At 48.0% G+C, this 16,495-nt stretch overlaps 1 protein-coding gene across 1 annotated transcript in view; it reads left to right on the forward strand.

The window, feature by feature from the left end:
* LOC102383748 (glucose 1,6-bisphosphate synthase) overlaps positions 1-9,512 on the forward strand; it is a 31,868-nt gene extending 22,356 nt beyond the window's left edge. The window contains exons 12-13 of the mRNA XM_006036685.3: positions 618-751; positions 4,114-9,512. Coding sequence (XP_006036747.1) covers positions 618-751; positions 4,114-4,216 — 237 coding nt within the window. The 3' untranslated portion in view covers positions 4,217-9,512. The remainder of the gene's footprint in view (positions 1-617; positions 752-4,113) is intronic.
* Positions 9,513-16,495: the final 6,983 nt, after the last annotated feature.

Consider the following 16,495-nt stretch of genomic DNA (forward strand, 5'->3'; position numbering starts at 1 on the left):
TGTCCGAGCCCCCAAGGTCTGGAACAGCCTGCCACCGGAGGTGGTTCAAGCGCCTTCATTGAACACCTTCAAGATGAAACTGGATGCTCATCTTGCTGGGATCCTATGACCCCAGCTGACTTCCTGCCCTTTGGGCAGGGGGCTGGACTTGATGATCTTCCGAGGTCCCTTCCAGCCCTAATGTCTATGAAATCTATGAAATAGGACTTCATGGCAAGCTTTGATATCACCTTTGCATAGTAGTTATAGGCATTGCTTTATGAAGCTTCAGGTTGTGAACATAAGTGGAAAAAAGCCATGAGTTAGTTTAGCTATAGTTCAGGAACACGATAGTACTTGTGGTTAGTGGACTGATGGTAAAGCTAAAGGATATTAGCCTTATTGGTAAAATTGCTCTGGGTTTTTTTTAATTAGTAAGCATCTTATCTACACCCTTTTAACATGGAATATACCATGTTATATGTGATTAATACATTCACCCTATAACAGCTTTTATAGGCCACTTGTATGCGGGGTTGCAGATAACATGTATTGCATACAACTGAATGTTGTTAGGTGGCAAGTGTGTGTTTGAATGTTTGGATTAAACTGTTCTTGCTGTTGTTGCTACCACCTAGGTTCTGCCTGCGAGTAAGAACAGTCAGATGATCACCTTCACGTTTCAGAACGGCTGCGTTGCCACTCTCCGCACAAGTGGAACTGAACCAAAGATAAAGTATTATGCGGAGATGTGTGCTCCACCCGGACAAAGGTGAGGTTTTCCCTCCCTTTGTTGTATTAGATGTGCTGAGTTGGACATCTTTGCACTTTATTCCTCTCTGCTTGAATGCACCATATTTCCAAATGTAGGGTAGTGGGTGTACATCCCTACTTCTCAAACCATGTCCTACATGCCCTGCATGTTACTCAGGCCCTCTCTACACATTACATTTATACTGTGATTAATGTGCTCATTGTGACATAAATGGGCAAAGTGCTACACGTGCACCCATAAAATGGGGAGCGATTCATGAAAACTTTCCATATACAATGCAGAAAGTTTTTAATTGCTGGTTTGTGTGGCACCTTAAATTGAATCTATGGCTGGGGTTGACAGTCAGCTGATGGTTGGCCCTGTGACTGCACTGGAGCTTGCTTGAGACCTGGGCCAGAGCCAGCAATCAGCTAATTGTTGGCCAGAACCCAGCTGGCCAGTGTAAAGGGAGGCTGGGGTTATGATCCCTGGCTCCTCCTGCAGCATCAAATAGTGATGGCATGATTGAGATCTGATTGTCCAGTCCCAAAATCGCACCTCCCACCATGCACGGGTGGCATGGCAGGATACATGATTGTTGGGATTTGGGATCAGATCCCACTGCGCCATTAAGTGGACATATGTCAGGGGCCCTCATTCTTCAAAGGGAAAGGGGGAAGAGTTCTCCCCATGGGAAATGGGGTTCAGGATGGGGATTGAGTACTCTGAATTGCCAGTGGCATGCACACACCTGACCACAAAGTGCAATTGCCTCAGCAGTAGAGCAACTGGAGAGATGAGATTCAGGCGACTGTTATTGCAATAACTTTTTATCCATTTCTTTTGGAGTGAAGGGCTTTTCTTTTCAGTCAAACTGTGTATCTACTGACCAGAACATCAACCAGCAGCTGGGGCGCATCCCCCCCATGCAGGGGCATGCATTTGCTGCAGCAAAAATAGCAGCGGCACAAATTTGTACTGCTGCTTTTTGCTGCTGCAGACATCCCTGCATGTGGGGTTTGATGCAGGGGAACGTGCCACACTTCAGGGGAACAGCCGTTTTCCCCACTCCTCTCGGCTCCTAGCATGCTGGAGCAGCTGGCGGACAGAAAGAGGTGGGGAGATGCTCTGAGTGGCAGCCAGTGTCTTCCTGGAGGACCAAACCTCCATGTCTGCCAGCGCACACTCCTGTGGCTTGTGCTGCCTGGTTGTTTTTTCTGGCTGGGGGGTTGTTGTGGCTTTTTTTTGCTACCGGGATTTTCTCATAGAAAATTTCGCCCCCTTGCTGCAAATTTGCAGTGCGGGGCACATTTTAATGTGCCGGGTGTGCGGTTTGTGGCACTGCAAAGAGGTTTGCGGTGCCACAAACCGTATGTGCCTGCATGTCTGGATCCAGCCTAGGACACAATCCACTGTTTCAGGAGTTCCTACCCTTTACATTGGCAGATAATGAAATCATAGCTTTGAATTGCCCTGCGTGGCACTCTTCCCATTTCAGCAGGCATCCTGATTTGTCTCTTCCCCCTTTCTCAAAAAGCTAATTTAGTCAGTGGCTTTGTTCGTGGAACCTCATGTGATTGGGGGGAGGGAAGGGGGTCATCACAAACCCTTATAGAGTCTAAATTTCTGGCAAAAATAATAAATTCAGCGTGATCTCATTACTCACTGTTAACACCTCTGTTTTTTCCAAGTTGAACAGGCCTTCACAAGTCACTTTGGTTTGTTTTTTTTTCACTTTTTTCCCCCAGGGTGCTAAGTGCCCATATGCCCACATGTGCCCCACAGGGGCAAGAGGAGCTATGGATACGTTGTATGTGCAAAATATGACTACTTAAGGCACCTAAATTCAGATTTGAGCATCTGCTGTGAGGTCTCCAAATCTGGAGATATATTTTAATTTCCAGTTAACAGATTTTCATTAACATATAGAGAGGTACTGCAATGAACTGTCTTTTAATAGATTTCTGTTGTAACAAGGTTAAGTAACAAGTCAGCCTTTTAAGCAGCAGTGTTCATTGTCACAGTCAGAAGCAGAATAGCAACTGGAATGCATTACTTGTTTCTATGTTTAAATATTGTATTCAAGGGGTGACGTAAAGAACAAGCAGTGCCTCTCTAGCTCTAGTACAAGGTGACCAAAGCAGTTTGAAATGAGTACCACCCATTGCCACATAAAAACAGACAGGGTGTATCGACATGTGTGCTTTACTGCGGAACAGACTAATTTGCTCTACAGTAAGGCCTCACTGTCCACGTGTGTGCCCATATTAGGGTGCAGTCAATTAATTAACTACTGTAGGATAGTACTGCCTGGGACAAGTCCTATCCTACAGCAGAGTAGCTGCATATGCTGAAACACACGTGGATGGTGACCGGAGCTGGCTGGGGCATGAGGGTGTTACAATGCTGGGACTGCTTGCTAGCTAGCCCCACGCTGTAGCACCCTTGTGCCCCAGCCAGCCTCTCTGCAGTACGTTGAGCCAGGGTGGAGCAGCCCTGGCCAGGCAGGCTGACCCTGGGGGCTCCCAGCCCAGGGCTTCTCCTCCCAGGCTCAACCTGCTGCAGTCCCAGGCATACATGTAAACACTGCCCCCAGGAGAAATAAACTCCAGTGCCAACTGCACTGGCTTTTTTTGCTACGTGCTAATTGCACATGTGGATGCACTCACTGGGTTTAGCCCCAATTCCAGTGACAGTGTAAAGTTCAGTGGGAATCAGGTGAGAGCGATGTGCATCTCAAGAAGCAGTCCGTCCTGCTGGATGTAGTCCACTTTTGGCTCCCTGGCTGCTTTCTTTAAACTAGATTTCTTCATATGAGCTAGAAGAGACCATTCGATCATTTGGTCTGGCATGCGTATTAGAGGCCACACATTTTCCCACATATACCTATTTTACTCCCAATAACTTGCTTTTGTGTTTTGAAAACATGCCTTGGGGAAGCATCCAGTCTGGATTTGAAGCTACCACGAGATGGAGAAGCCACCTCTTCCCTGGTTAGCTTATTCCAATGATTATATTCACCTTCACTGTTTAAAACAAAAGCCTAGACCTAACTTGAGTTTGTATGGCTTTGAGTCTAGCCACTGGTTCTTAGGCTTTTGTCTGCTCTGCTTAAAGCTCTTTAGCAGATGGTAATAGATCTACACGACAGTAATTATATACTGTAATCAAGTCACCCCTTAAGCTTCTTTTTGAGAAGCTAAACAGACCAAACTTCTCAAGTGTTGGAATCCAGGAAGGAGAAATATCAAAACTGAAACAATGGCAAGAAGCTTCTGCAGAAAATGCGGGGGCTTTTAAAATGCAGCGTTAGTGTAGAGCTGCCATTCTGGCTAGGTCGGTATTAATCTAACGTGTCCTCTCGTATGTCCTCCCTCTAGTGACAAAACCTTTCTGGAAGAGCAACTACAGAAACTCATTGAAGCTTTGGTTGAGAATTTCCTTGAGCCCAGTAAGAATGGACTGATCTGGCGCTCTGTTTAGTTTGCTTCTGGTTGGTTAAAGAAGTGACTCCTTGCACTGCATCACGTGGAACAAAGAAACCAAGAACAGAAGACCTTCATTTAGCATTCATTTAATATATGTGTGTGTTATTAACTGGCTAAATTCTTAAGACCTATAAAGAAGTAGCATCTTTTTGTCAGTTTTCTTACAAAAAGGCAAGCCTGCCTGACTGATTTGAAAGGAGCTGATGTTGTTTTCCTGTTCTTTTGACCAAAAACACATTTGCATTAGTGGAAAGCAATTAACTTTAAAACGAAGGACTCCAGAAGGGTCACGACAGCTAAACCCTATGGTTGCCTGAGCCTGTTGGGTTTCATGTTCACCTAACTTCAAATACCTTAGCAATTTTTGGTTTGAAAGACTACATCAGAAAGCTCTGTTAGTCGGAAGGGAATAAGCGATCGCATCAGACTGACAAAAGAAGCCTGCTTCTTCATAGCTGTGGTGTGAGTGTAGGTATCATCTACTGTTACAGGTCTTAATTTACCAAGTATGATAAAATAGAGTTCCTAAGTAGGATTTCTAGTTTAGGCAAGTGGTTACAGTATAATTTGTAGCTATTTAAATATCCTTCTGTTATCAAAGGTGCTCTTGGTGCATTGTATCTCTTCCTGTGTGTATCTTAAGGAAATGTTTACTTGACAGTGAAACAACAGTGGCAATCCATGCAATGCTATTTGCAGCTTGGTTTTGATTGGTCTAACAGTGCCTTTCCTAGGGCTTCCACGTGAGAGAGAAATTGGACTATATTTTGGGATTCAATTAGTCATTCTAGCCCCCAAAGGTCTATTGAGCATGATGTTAATCCATTTAGGTTTCATCCACTTCATAAACATCCTCCAGTTTTCTGAATCTCAGTCCTTATCTGAGATGAGAAGCATGTGGGGTTTTGGGGTTTTTTTAAAAGGCAGACTTAAAAAGAAGTCTTGGGAATACAGAGACTTAAACCCTGGGGGAATTTCCATATAACTGCTTTAAATTGTGCTGTCCCTGTACTGTTCTTATTTGTGAGAAAGGGAACTAAGGGAAATGAGACTGGGGCTGTGAATAATGACCCCCTTACTCATTCTCCTCTTCATGGTTTACAGTTTTACTTGCTGGCCAACCCCTTGTGGTGTCTGCATCCCTATCCTCCCTATACAATCACTTTATTGTAAGTTTTTTAGCTACTACTTATAATTAACAACTGGTCCCTTCTGCTCTGCCTGGAACCTGATACTGCTAATCCCAGTTGAGACCAGTTAAAAACGCTAAAGTAGCCTTTAAGAAAAACATGCCTTTCATGTTCTGAATGTAGGATGGCTTTGGAAAGCTCCTTTAACACCTGAAAAAGGGTTTACTGCTTAGCCTGTTCCTTTGGTGCCACATCATGATGGTCACTAAATCGACCGCTAAATCACTGATTTATAAACCTTTCACAATAAGGATAGTCATGCTCTGGACTCCTAGCCAATACGGCCCTAAAATAAGTAACTAGATCAAATAGACACGGAAAACACCCGTGTACTTCATCTGCCTAAACATGGCTATAAGACTCCTCCGGGTTTTTTTGGTGAAGCTACTTTTAAATGGGTGTATAGCCACGTTTATGTAGCCCAAGAGGCACTTCAGTTTAAACCAATGTTTTGCCACTGTTGCTAAATCTTTGACTGTGTCCTCCACCTTATTATACCCTTATAGCTGGACTTCAGAGGGCTGTGCAGAATGGCACCACATGTTTCTCAGCTAGGCGGATGTAAAGAGTACCGTGTATCTGTGCGGGTATTGGATATTTCATGCTGACCGAAGCTTTGCACTATGACCGTAAATAAGTATTTTAGTTGTATATGAATGTACGCATACTGCAGGAAGTTTTGTCTGTGTTGCACAAGTTCTTATTTACAAGCAATATTTATTTATTTTTATTTCAAGAGAAAAGTGATTTCCAAGCTGTCTGCACCGTTGAGTGAAATGTCTGTAATGCCAAAAAGGGTAATTTGTTGTTGTTTTTTTGTATATTTGATTGCTGTAGTGGAGGCAAATGGGTGAAAGCAATTGATCTTGAGCGCTCATGATATATTGCACGGCATGGCGGGAGGTACCCGTGAGATGGGAGAAAATCCTCTGTAGCTTGCCGCTTGGTGTTGAATTTCCATAGAAGAAAAGATTCGGGCCCTGCTGAAGTGAGTGGAATTTTTGCCATTCATTTCGCAGGCAGTAGGTTCAAACCGCTCTGGGGTTTTAATCTATTTAGTAATTCGGAAGAGAACAACTCATTTTGGTGTGGCATGAACAAAGCTAAACATTGCAGAAGAAGCAAATAGCGTTGTGTTATGTGGTTGGCCAGCTCTGCATACAGCGTAGCCGATGCTTGATGAAAACTGAGTGCCTCTGGCAAAGAGCTGAGCACTTCTCCCAGTTTAAATCAGGCCCCAGGGCTGCACTTTCAGTTAGCTGGATGTCCTAAACACAACAGAAAGCTGTTTTGTGATAGACATTCAAATCTACTTCCCTAGGAGCCCATTAGCCAAGTGTGGTCTGGATCTCATCCGCTTAATAGAGGATGGAAACATCTTAGTGCATATAGTCTTAAATGCTTAAAAGATTAAAAATTGGGGTGGTAGGGGCATGGAGGGGGCTGAGCCTTAACAAATCTGAGAAGTTGAGTATCTGGTTCTCTTAATTCACAGGCTCACCCCCCTCCCTTCGTCCTTGAGCAGTACGGCGTGGAAGTAGTATTGCTTTGGGAGTGTCGGCGACTGACTCCAGGATGAATGTGTTCTAAGGGTATAATAATTATTGCTGTTCAAATTGCTGCTACCAGTATTTTCCACTGATGTCTCTGTAATGCTTGACGTATCCATACTATTCCATTGGAGGAAGACTTTTCCTTTGTCTTGCCTTTGCATCACCACCTCCCTACTTTTGTTACTGTGAAATGATGTCATTCTGTTACCTCGCTGCCGAGTAACTTTTGCTGTGCCACTGTGCTTCCAAGTGCTTTGGACTTGTGGACTATTCTTACTAGCTTTTGTTTTCACTGTGTGAGAAGGGGAGCGATCCTTGAGCTGATCAACCCCTTCTGGTTTCGTCTTGATGTTTGACTCCGCTTTTTCCTGTTTTTATAATGGGTTTGTGTAGAGGAAATCCTCATGTTGCAGCTGTATGACAGCCAGTGATTTGTGTTTGGCATTTGATAAGTTTGAGGGTGGGGGGAGGGTTGTTTTGCACTGCTACATACGGAGGGGTTGATCCTGTCTCATTCTAGTTCTCTGGCAAAATCCCCCTGGCTCCCATGGGACTAGGAGATGGCCCCAGTAGCACAGGAATTGCCAGCCAATTTCAAATATTTATAATACACCTTTTGTACTTACGTCTAGGCCCCTATCTCATTCAGGACAGGATGTTCTGTTCACTCAGTAGAAACAAAATCAAGACCTGTTGATCACTTCAAGTGGGGTTCACACTGCTGCTCTCCATAACTGGGCAGTACTTCTAGCTGCGGCAGGAGCAGATAGAGAAAGCTCCTGAATGTAGGTCCTCCTGCCTGGAAGCAACACAGCGATGCAACGCGGACAACCTGCCAGTCGGTTGTAGAGCAGAATTTACTCCCCTGCTCTATGTGCACCGGGTGTGTTGTTTTGCCATCAAATTGGGAATGAATAAATAGAATACAGTTAATTTTAAGCTCTCCTCAACCTCCTTGAACCCACCAGAATTCACTCTTAGACCCAGTAAAGTGTGAATGGGAATCACGTACTGGGGTCTGGCCGACAAGATCAGGCCAATGCTGAATGCCCCGTTAAATGTAAAGCTGTTTGTGGCACCTCAGGCCTTTGTGCATGAGCATGTAGGAGCTTAATAAATGGAAACCAGCCCAGGGCAGGAGCCAGAATAAAGTAGTTCTACGCTCGATCGATCTTCCAAGCCATTAACAGCAACTCACTTGCTTTGCACTGAGTTTAGCAAGCTGCCCAGTTTTCCTTTGTGGGCTCCGAAGAGAGCCTTTTCTCCCTTAGCACAGAGGATGCAGGATACAGCTAACTTTGTTTCAGCCTGGGACAGCAGTAATGTGTGAGGGTCCCCGTACCCGCAAAGGGCTGATCGAGACTGGTTTTTCAACTGTCCCTGCATCTCTGCGGGCAGGATGCCATTATAACACTGCTAGCCCTGGTTCTGCAGTACTTGAATAGGACCAGTCCCTTTTCATACCACTCCACACGTGCCAGACTGCTACCCTCCTGTGGTGTTCATCAGAGCATTCAGATTGGCACCCCTGATCCCAAAGGGGTGTTTCAGAAAAACACCCTCACTGTGTGCAGATGTGGCCTCGAAGCTCCAGCACCAGCACAAGCTTTGGCGTAGTCACTGCTGCTTTCAGGCACAGCCAAGCTGCTGCTGTCACAGTAGCAAAGTAACCCCTGAGCGCCTAAAGCTGTGAGCCCCAGTCCTAAAACTGGCCGGGCAGAGGCCCATTACAGCACAGGGTGCCTGCGTGCCCTCACCAGGGACAACCTGCTCGCTGTGACACCATCTAGGAAATGCCTGTGGCTGTGGTGGTAGGATCATTTGCCAAGACGCTTCTCTCTCGATACGGAGGCGATCGGTTGATGTAATACATGGGGGGCCCAAGACACAGCCAGCGTAGTTTCATTGCAGGGTGGTGTGTGAAGCTTGTGTAGCAGAGCTACGCTCCCCACACCACTGTGCAGCACAGCAGTCGTAACCCCAGCTGCATGGCGAGGGTCACAGGTTGAGATCAGCAGTCCCCCCCCAGCAAGGGGGATTCCTCCTGCCCCCTTTCCAAGCCTAGCTCCTGGTTCTTGCCACTTGGGGAATCTTTTTGCCATTAAAAGGGAAATTATTAGTCCTAAAATTTAAGTTCCTCCCTTTATCAGCACTCCTGGTGCCTGTAAGTCTGAATGACTTCAAGAAGCACCTGCTACAAGCAGGCGAGCTTTTCCTGCTCCAATGAAGGGAAGGAGACATGGTGAAGCCTGGATACTGAAAGCCTAATCCTGATTCCAGGTCCATATTCAGCTATTTCCCTTGCATGCTCAGTAGCTGATTCTTCTAATAGTACCCATGATATCTGAAGTAGCATTGTGCTCCTGATGTAGACCCTTAGAGTTTCAGATCTGTACCTGTCTTTGTTACCTATCCTATATCTTTTTTTTTCCGTTTAAGATATTAGGGTGTATTATAAATGCAGACTGAGAATTTGCACTTTTCTGTATGTATTATTACGTGGACTTAGCTGAATGAAGTGTTGTAATAAAACGTTCTCTTCGTAGTAGCTAGTCTCCACGTGTGCGGCGTGCGGTTTTTCTTCCCCTCCCTCGAGCTTACTGGAGTAGTTTTGATGCTACTTGTGGTCATGCTGTTTAGAAATTTTTGATCAGTAGACGAAGGAAGCAAGCGTGGACTAAACTATTTCACCATCCGAGTTGCAATATGCTAGCTATATAGAAGAACGCTTACAACAAGGGTCGCATTGCTTCAATATACACACAATCAAATTATCCAATCTCTTAGGATGGGTATAACGTACAGCCTGATGTTACAGCGAGAAGACGGGCCAAGCATGTATCACGGACTTTTTAAGTAGGCTGAAATTGAGCATAAAAATTGAGCCGACGTTTTCTGGTAAGATCTAAGACTGCAAACATGTCTTTGCATTGATTTCTAAGTGTGCAGGCCTCAGGCACCCTGTTGCAATGGCGCGGGGGCTGTGCGAGAGCTTAGCTTCGTGATATGACAAATGTCAGGCACAGTCAGAAATCAATGATTTTTCAGATGAATGGGCAGCGTGAGGGCTGAGGCTCAGGCCCAGTGCTGCTCGGTTCCCAAAATGCAGAGGTAGAGAGCGCTCCAGGCACTGAGCTGCTAACGTGGGGGGGTTAGGGTAGAACAGCCAGGAATTCGGGACAAATTGAAACCTGTTATTTACATCAATACAGTGCCTGCAACCTGCAGCCTTCATGCGTTTTGCTCCCTCCTGTGGAGATGGGTCTGAAACAATCCAACCTGAGCTGCGAGGAGGCTCAGGATCTGCACTCAGACACACACAACACAGTAAAGCAAGGTTAGCCTGCAGACATGCTTGTATCTGGTATCTAAACCCCCCATGGGATAAGAGCACCCCCATTCACCGGGAGTCCTTCCTCCCAGCAAAGACCCTGGGAGCTCCTTTCTCCTAGGGCAGTGGATTGAGGGACCAAAACAGCTCAGGGACACAGCAAGAGGAGATGTCATCCAACCACCACGTGGCTAGGTTGGGCACCCAGGCAAAGCCCCAGCTCCCTGGCAAGACGGGCACAAATCAGAAAGATGCAACTGGTCAGAAGCTCGCACAAGCTCCACTGACCCTTTCCCTCCTTGCAGCCACAAATCGTCCAGCCTGGTCAGGTGTTGCATACTGGGAAAAGGGTTGGCAGTGCTTTCAGGGGCAGGACGTGATTGTGTGTCCCCCTTTGGTGAAGGGGCAGAAGTAGGGACTGGAGAATGCAGCTTGGGTTCGGTGTGCCCTGTCTTTCTCCCATGTGTGTCGCCTCACCTGCGGGTGGTTGGATATTGTCAGCCTTGCTTCTCTCTCGTGCCTAGAAACTGGTGATGAGCATGCTCTGAATGCTACGCATAAATGCATGGAGATCTGAGTTCCTCGGGCAGGAACCTCAAGATTCTGAATAGGGGCAGATGTGCTCGTGTCCAGGAAGCTCCTAGATGCTCGTGCCCAGCACACAAGCCCCTGCACGGGCTGGAAGGTGCAGATTGCTGAGCCGCTGACATCTCTCCCTGCAGCGATCGGCTCGGAAAACAGCCCTGAGGAGTTCAGGATAAGGAGGAAGATTCTTGGTGGGCGTGCTGGGAGGTGGGGTGGGGGTTGTGGACCCTGCCAGCATCCAGACCTTTCTCCTGCCGTCCCATCTGTTGTAAGGGCCTAGTGAGAACATCAAGGTATGGTTCTCAGGGAACAGCACTTTCTCCTTGCACTTGAGGACAACTTGCAGCGCATGAAACTGTCCCAGGTTTCCTACGAGGGCACAGAAAGCAGTCCCTTGTGATACTGCCGAGAGGAACGCGGTGGTCATCTCCCACCAGCAGGTACAGACAGTCCAGGCGGTTGTCCCAGCTGATCCTTGCCCCGGCCTTACACCTGTCTAAAATCGTGGTGTCCCCCTGACATCACCTCCCCTCTGACGCTGCCTACTACGTCCTGTCTGTCAGTGGCTATGCAGGTGCTGCCCTCTAACAGGACTCCTGCCCGCCCACCCGAGCCTTCCTGTCTGCTCAGAAGCCTCCTGAACACCCATGGGATCTCCCCTTCCCCACCAGCGCACACACCAGTTTAAGCTGCAGATCTGGCTTTCCTAGGAAATATGACAGCCTGCCAAAGTGCCCCTTCCCTGCCCTTGGGGTCCTGCCTTCCCAATGACAGGTCTTAATCTGCTCCTTTCTTTTGTCCTGTGGTGCTGGTGCCCCTCAGGCCCAAGGAGCGTACAGGAAGGGGGCAGAAATTGTTTAGCCCTGAGTCCCTGCAAGCCAGTCCTGTGAAATGGTGGTGCACAAACCACGGCTCTACCAGGATTTGTCACCTCTTCACAGGCTCACCAGCATCCAGCCCTTTTCCCTGGGACACTCCTGACAATTTGTTTAGAAGTCACCTGAGACCCAGCCAGGGGGTACACATTCCCCCAGATACTGTGTCCGGCCAGATCCCCAGAGCTGTGGGGACTTGCTGGGCTGGGCTCTGGTCCCCTCATCTGGCTTCTCCACAGACGGGAGACAACAGCTGGAAACATGAGGGGAGATCAAAGAAACGGCGAGGATGAATTCACTGAGATCTGCAAGTGGTTGGAAGTGCAGCTAACAAAGTCTCTGCAGTTGTCATCGCTGGGGACCTGTTGTGCTTTCCCTTGCAAAGAACCCCCACCAGCCAGGATTCTCATTCACCTCTTGCAAAGAAACCCCACCAGCCAGGATTCTCATTCACCTAGGGCAGTGCTTGCAAACTGCTAAAGTGTCGGACTTTGGGATACCGTGTGAATCCCTACGTGGGGCAGAAGATGGGGGGGAAAAGGTTAAAACACAGGCCTATTTGTTACACAGAGGAAACCTTGGGCTTAGGCCCTCCCAGAAACTATAAGTTTCCCTCTGTTGTTAGAAGGAGGCCACTGAACACAGAACAACTTGGTTCCTGGGGACCAAAACTAGAAGGAAAAACCAGGGACAGGAGTGGAAATCAGCTGCGAGGTTAGATGTGCGGCAGCAGGATGCATCACCCATCCTTCAAAGACGGCAGTTTTGTCATGCCCTGCACCCTGAGCTCCAGCTCTGTGGAGCAGCAGCAACCCCCGGAGCTCATTTAGGGCAGCGCAGGCTAAGACGCAAACAGAAGGAAGTCATATAGCCAAGGGGCCAGAAATTTGGAGAAGGAGCCAAAGAGGAAGCTTTGCTCACCTTTCTTCCTGCATTTGAAAGGTGAGAACGACCCTCCTCCCTTCCAGTAGGCTTTGTCTCCCGCTAATCGGCTTTTCTTCTGCTAATTGCTTGTCTTCTACCCCTAGGGATTTCTCTCTCCTCCCTCTTCCTACTGTCTTTTACTATGCTATGTTGTGCTGGCTTTTACTGCTCAGACCTGATGATGAATGCTTCCCATTCAAAAGCTTGTTTAACTCCATCTCCACTGTGCAGCTGGTTCCCTCAAGGAGATCACCCTAAGAGATCCTTGCCTCTCTCAATTCCTGGACCATCATAGCTGCTCCATCACTCTCTCACTACCAAAGGAAGGAGAAAAGATGCGATCCATAAGCCGCTGTGAAAGCCAGGTGACCAGCCTTAAGGAAGTGAGAGACTCCGGGCATATTTACACGTGCTTAAACTTAACACACCTTTGCTTAAGGTGCATTAGAGCGATTTAGGCATGTGTCTACACACGAACATACTAATGCGCATTAAGGTGCATTAAATTTAGCTGTGAATAGCTAAGTTGCATTAGTTCATTAACACGGTGTGTATCCGTTGACACACACCATGTTAATGCACATTAACATGTTTACACATGTGCTAATGCGACTTAGCTCTTCACATCTAAATTTACTATCGGCTGGTATCAAATTTAGGCTCACCTAGTCTTAAATTGCCATTTTTAAGGTGCATTAAGGGCGGACACGTGTAGAAACGTGCCCTTAATGTGCCTTTAAAATGGCCATTTAGGCTAATCCTGCTTAAAAGAGACACCTGTAGGTGCACCCTCCATGCTAGATGATTCGCCAGTACTGCAAATACGGCCAGCAGGGCCTGCCACGTTCAGGCCCAGCTAGATTTTGGGGTGTCTTTGGGGAAGATGGTCAGGCAACGGTGCTTCCCCTGTTTCAGTGTCAAGGAACATGAGGACACATTGCCCATGGAGATGGCCCCTAGGAGCACATCTGCATGAAGAGTGTTGCCAGGAGCAAGCTAGAACCATGGGCTTGAAAAGGACTTTGAGAGTTGCTCAGTCCATCTCCCTTAGTCCAGATGCAGATGTTGCTGCATCTCACCCATCCCAGGCAGATGTTTCTGCAGAGGTTTATCTTCAATAAAGGAGCTTCCACAGTTGGCAGTACATGAAGATTTCTGGAAAAAGCCAGAATGGCAGAGCTCTGTAATCCTTGCGGTTAAGCTGTGGGATAGTTCGTTGAGCGTATCGGCAATCCAACCAAAGCTGAGACCAGCTGCAGATAAGAGACAGAAGCCCAAAGTCACAAAGTTGATTCTCCACTTCCTCCAAACAGCCCTTCCTCCTTCACCCCCATTTACACTCCTTTCTTTTCCCAGCCCTGTGTATGGATGATCTGCAGCCTGAGTTCAGCAGTTAAGGCAGGTTGAAGATGGTTCCTACTCAATTTTTTATTGTCGTAGGTACAAAAAAAGCTGGAGAGTGCTCCATTCCTCCTTAGTACACCCCTCTAGTCCTGCCAAGTCCTTCACCCCCATTTGCACTCCTTTCTTTTCCCAGCCCTGTGTATGGATGATCTGCAGCCTGAGTTCAGCAGTTAAGGCAGGTTGAAGATGGTTCCTACTCAATTTTTTATTGTCGTAGGTACAAAAAAAGCTGGAGAGTGCTCCACCAGCTCGGAGGCACTTCCCAGTGCCCCAGCAGGCCGGACAACAGAGCACACTGCGAAGAGCTGTGGGCTGGCAAAGTCTGGAGGCAGCAGTTGTTACAGCAGACGGCCATCCATGCACGGCCTCCCAGGACAGGGACACTGATGCCCTGTCTGACCATGCAAGCATCGGCACTGCCTCTGCCAGCAAGAGAAAGGAGGGCAGATGTGGGGGGAAGAAAGACGGGTCGTGTTTTTCCTGGGGCAAGTTGAGGCCTTGAGACCTAGAGACTGGATCAGAGGATGAATGCCTGGTGCTGTGCTATCCTTCTCGGGAAGCAGGTAGGCAGATGCTCCCCTGCTTCATGCTGTGGTTGGAGCTAAGCAGGGTCTCAGATGAAGTCTGGGATGCATCACAACATAGCCAAACAACCAGCTCCCACCTTTACTCAGTTCTGGGAAGCTGCTTGAAACCTGCTTCCAAAATATCTTTATGAGCTACAAGAAGATGACCTGTTGCTTGCAATGAGGCCTGCAGATGATACCTGGGGACAGTCCATAACCATGACGTGTCCCGGGAGGTGTTAGGAAGTGTAAGTGGTGTGTTCCCATGTACCTTGCCTAGTCTCAGCAGCTTTGTGACCAGTATGGCCTCCCATGCAGCTAGGCTGAAGGACAATCTGCTGGCTGTTCAGGCTGGGCTGAGCATCCTGTAGCACATGCAACAAGACACCCTCAAATTGAAGACTTGTCTACACCAGGGTCACGCAGCGGCTTTATCATATACGCATCACAGCCTTGCAAAAATATAGAAACCTAGAGAAGTAGGGCTGGAGGGGACCTGAAGAGCCAGGGCTGAGGCAGGATGAGCCCTATCCAAGCCATCTCCGACACACCCATCATATAAACTCTCTGTAAAACTATTGTCAACCCTCACACAACACACGGCATCGCACCTGAACTTGCCACAGGTAAAGCAGAGGGGTCACAGCAGCCAACGTCCTGCTTCGATAAAATATTAATACACGCTCAGGAGTTTCCAGGTCAGAGGCCACGTATCTCTGGGACATGTCTCACTGCACAGTCCATGCTGCTCAAGGCCATAGATACTGAGTGGGAGACCTTCCTGCAGATGTTAGAGAGAGCTGCTCAGCCTAGCTGCAAAGGAAGCTGATTTCTTCTTGTCTTTTCCCCAGATGGCACTGAGAGCAATCACTCACCTGCCCCTTCGCTGTAGCTTTTTGCCTACTGGAATGATAGAATCACAGACAACGAGGGCTGGAAGGGAGCTCAGGAGGTCACGTCTAGTCCAACCCTGCTCCAAGCAGGACCATCCCCAACTGCATCATCCCAGCCAAGGCTTGGTCTACCTAGGTCTTAAAATCTTTCAAGGATGGAGACTTGGGTAACTTGTTTCAATGCTTCACCACCCTCCTGTGAAGAAGTTTTTTCCTAATATCCAACCTCAACTTCCCTTGCTGCAACTTGAGCCCATTGCTCCTTGTTCTGCCCCCACTGAGAACAGCCCAGCTCCATCCTCTTTGCACCCCCCTGCAAGGAGCTGAAGGCTGCTATCAAATCTCTCCTAAGTCTTTTCTCCAGACTCAATCAGCCCAGTTCCCTCAGCCTCTCGTCACCAGTCCTGTCCCCCAGCCCCCAACCATTTTTGTTGCCCTCTGCTGGACTCTCTCCAATGTGTCCACATCCTTAGTGGGGGGCCCACAACTGGACACAGGACTCCAGATGTGGCCTCCCCAGTGCTGAACAGAGGCGAGGAATCACTTCCCTCCATCTGCCGGCAATGCTCCTCCCAATGCAGCCCAGGATGCCGGTAGCCTTCTTGGCACCAAGGGCACACTGCTGGCTCCTGTTCAGTTTTTTGCCCCCTGTCATCTCCAGGTCCTTTTCTGCAGAGCTGCTGCCCAGCCCGTCACCCCCAGCCTGTCCCAGGGCATGGGACTGCTCTGTCCTAAGTGCAACTTTGCACTTGCCCTGATTAAACCTCATGAGAAGACTACGAGAAACCAGGGGCAGGCAGCTGCAGCCTCCCTTCATGCATGTCTTTCCAGAGGCCTTGCCTCTACTTCTCCAACAGACCGTGGAAGAGCAAACCTGCACCCTCCTGCGGTGTGAGCTGCTCCTCACCTGGCTGGGTGCTGTGGCCACAAGTGCTGACTGGAGCTGGCCTATG

Source organism: Alligator sinensis, unplaced genomic scaffold (assembly GCF_000455745.1).
Source record: "Alligator sinensis unplaced genomic scaffold, ASM45574v1 scaffold1381_1, whole genome shotgun sequence".
In the NCBI taxonomy this organism is placed as follows: domain Eukaryota; kingdom Metazoa; phylum Chordata; order Crocodylia; family Alligatoridae; genus Alligator; species Alligator sinensis.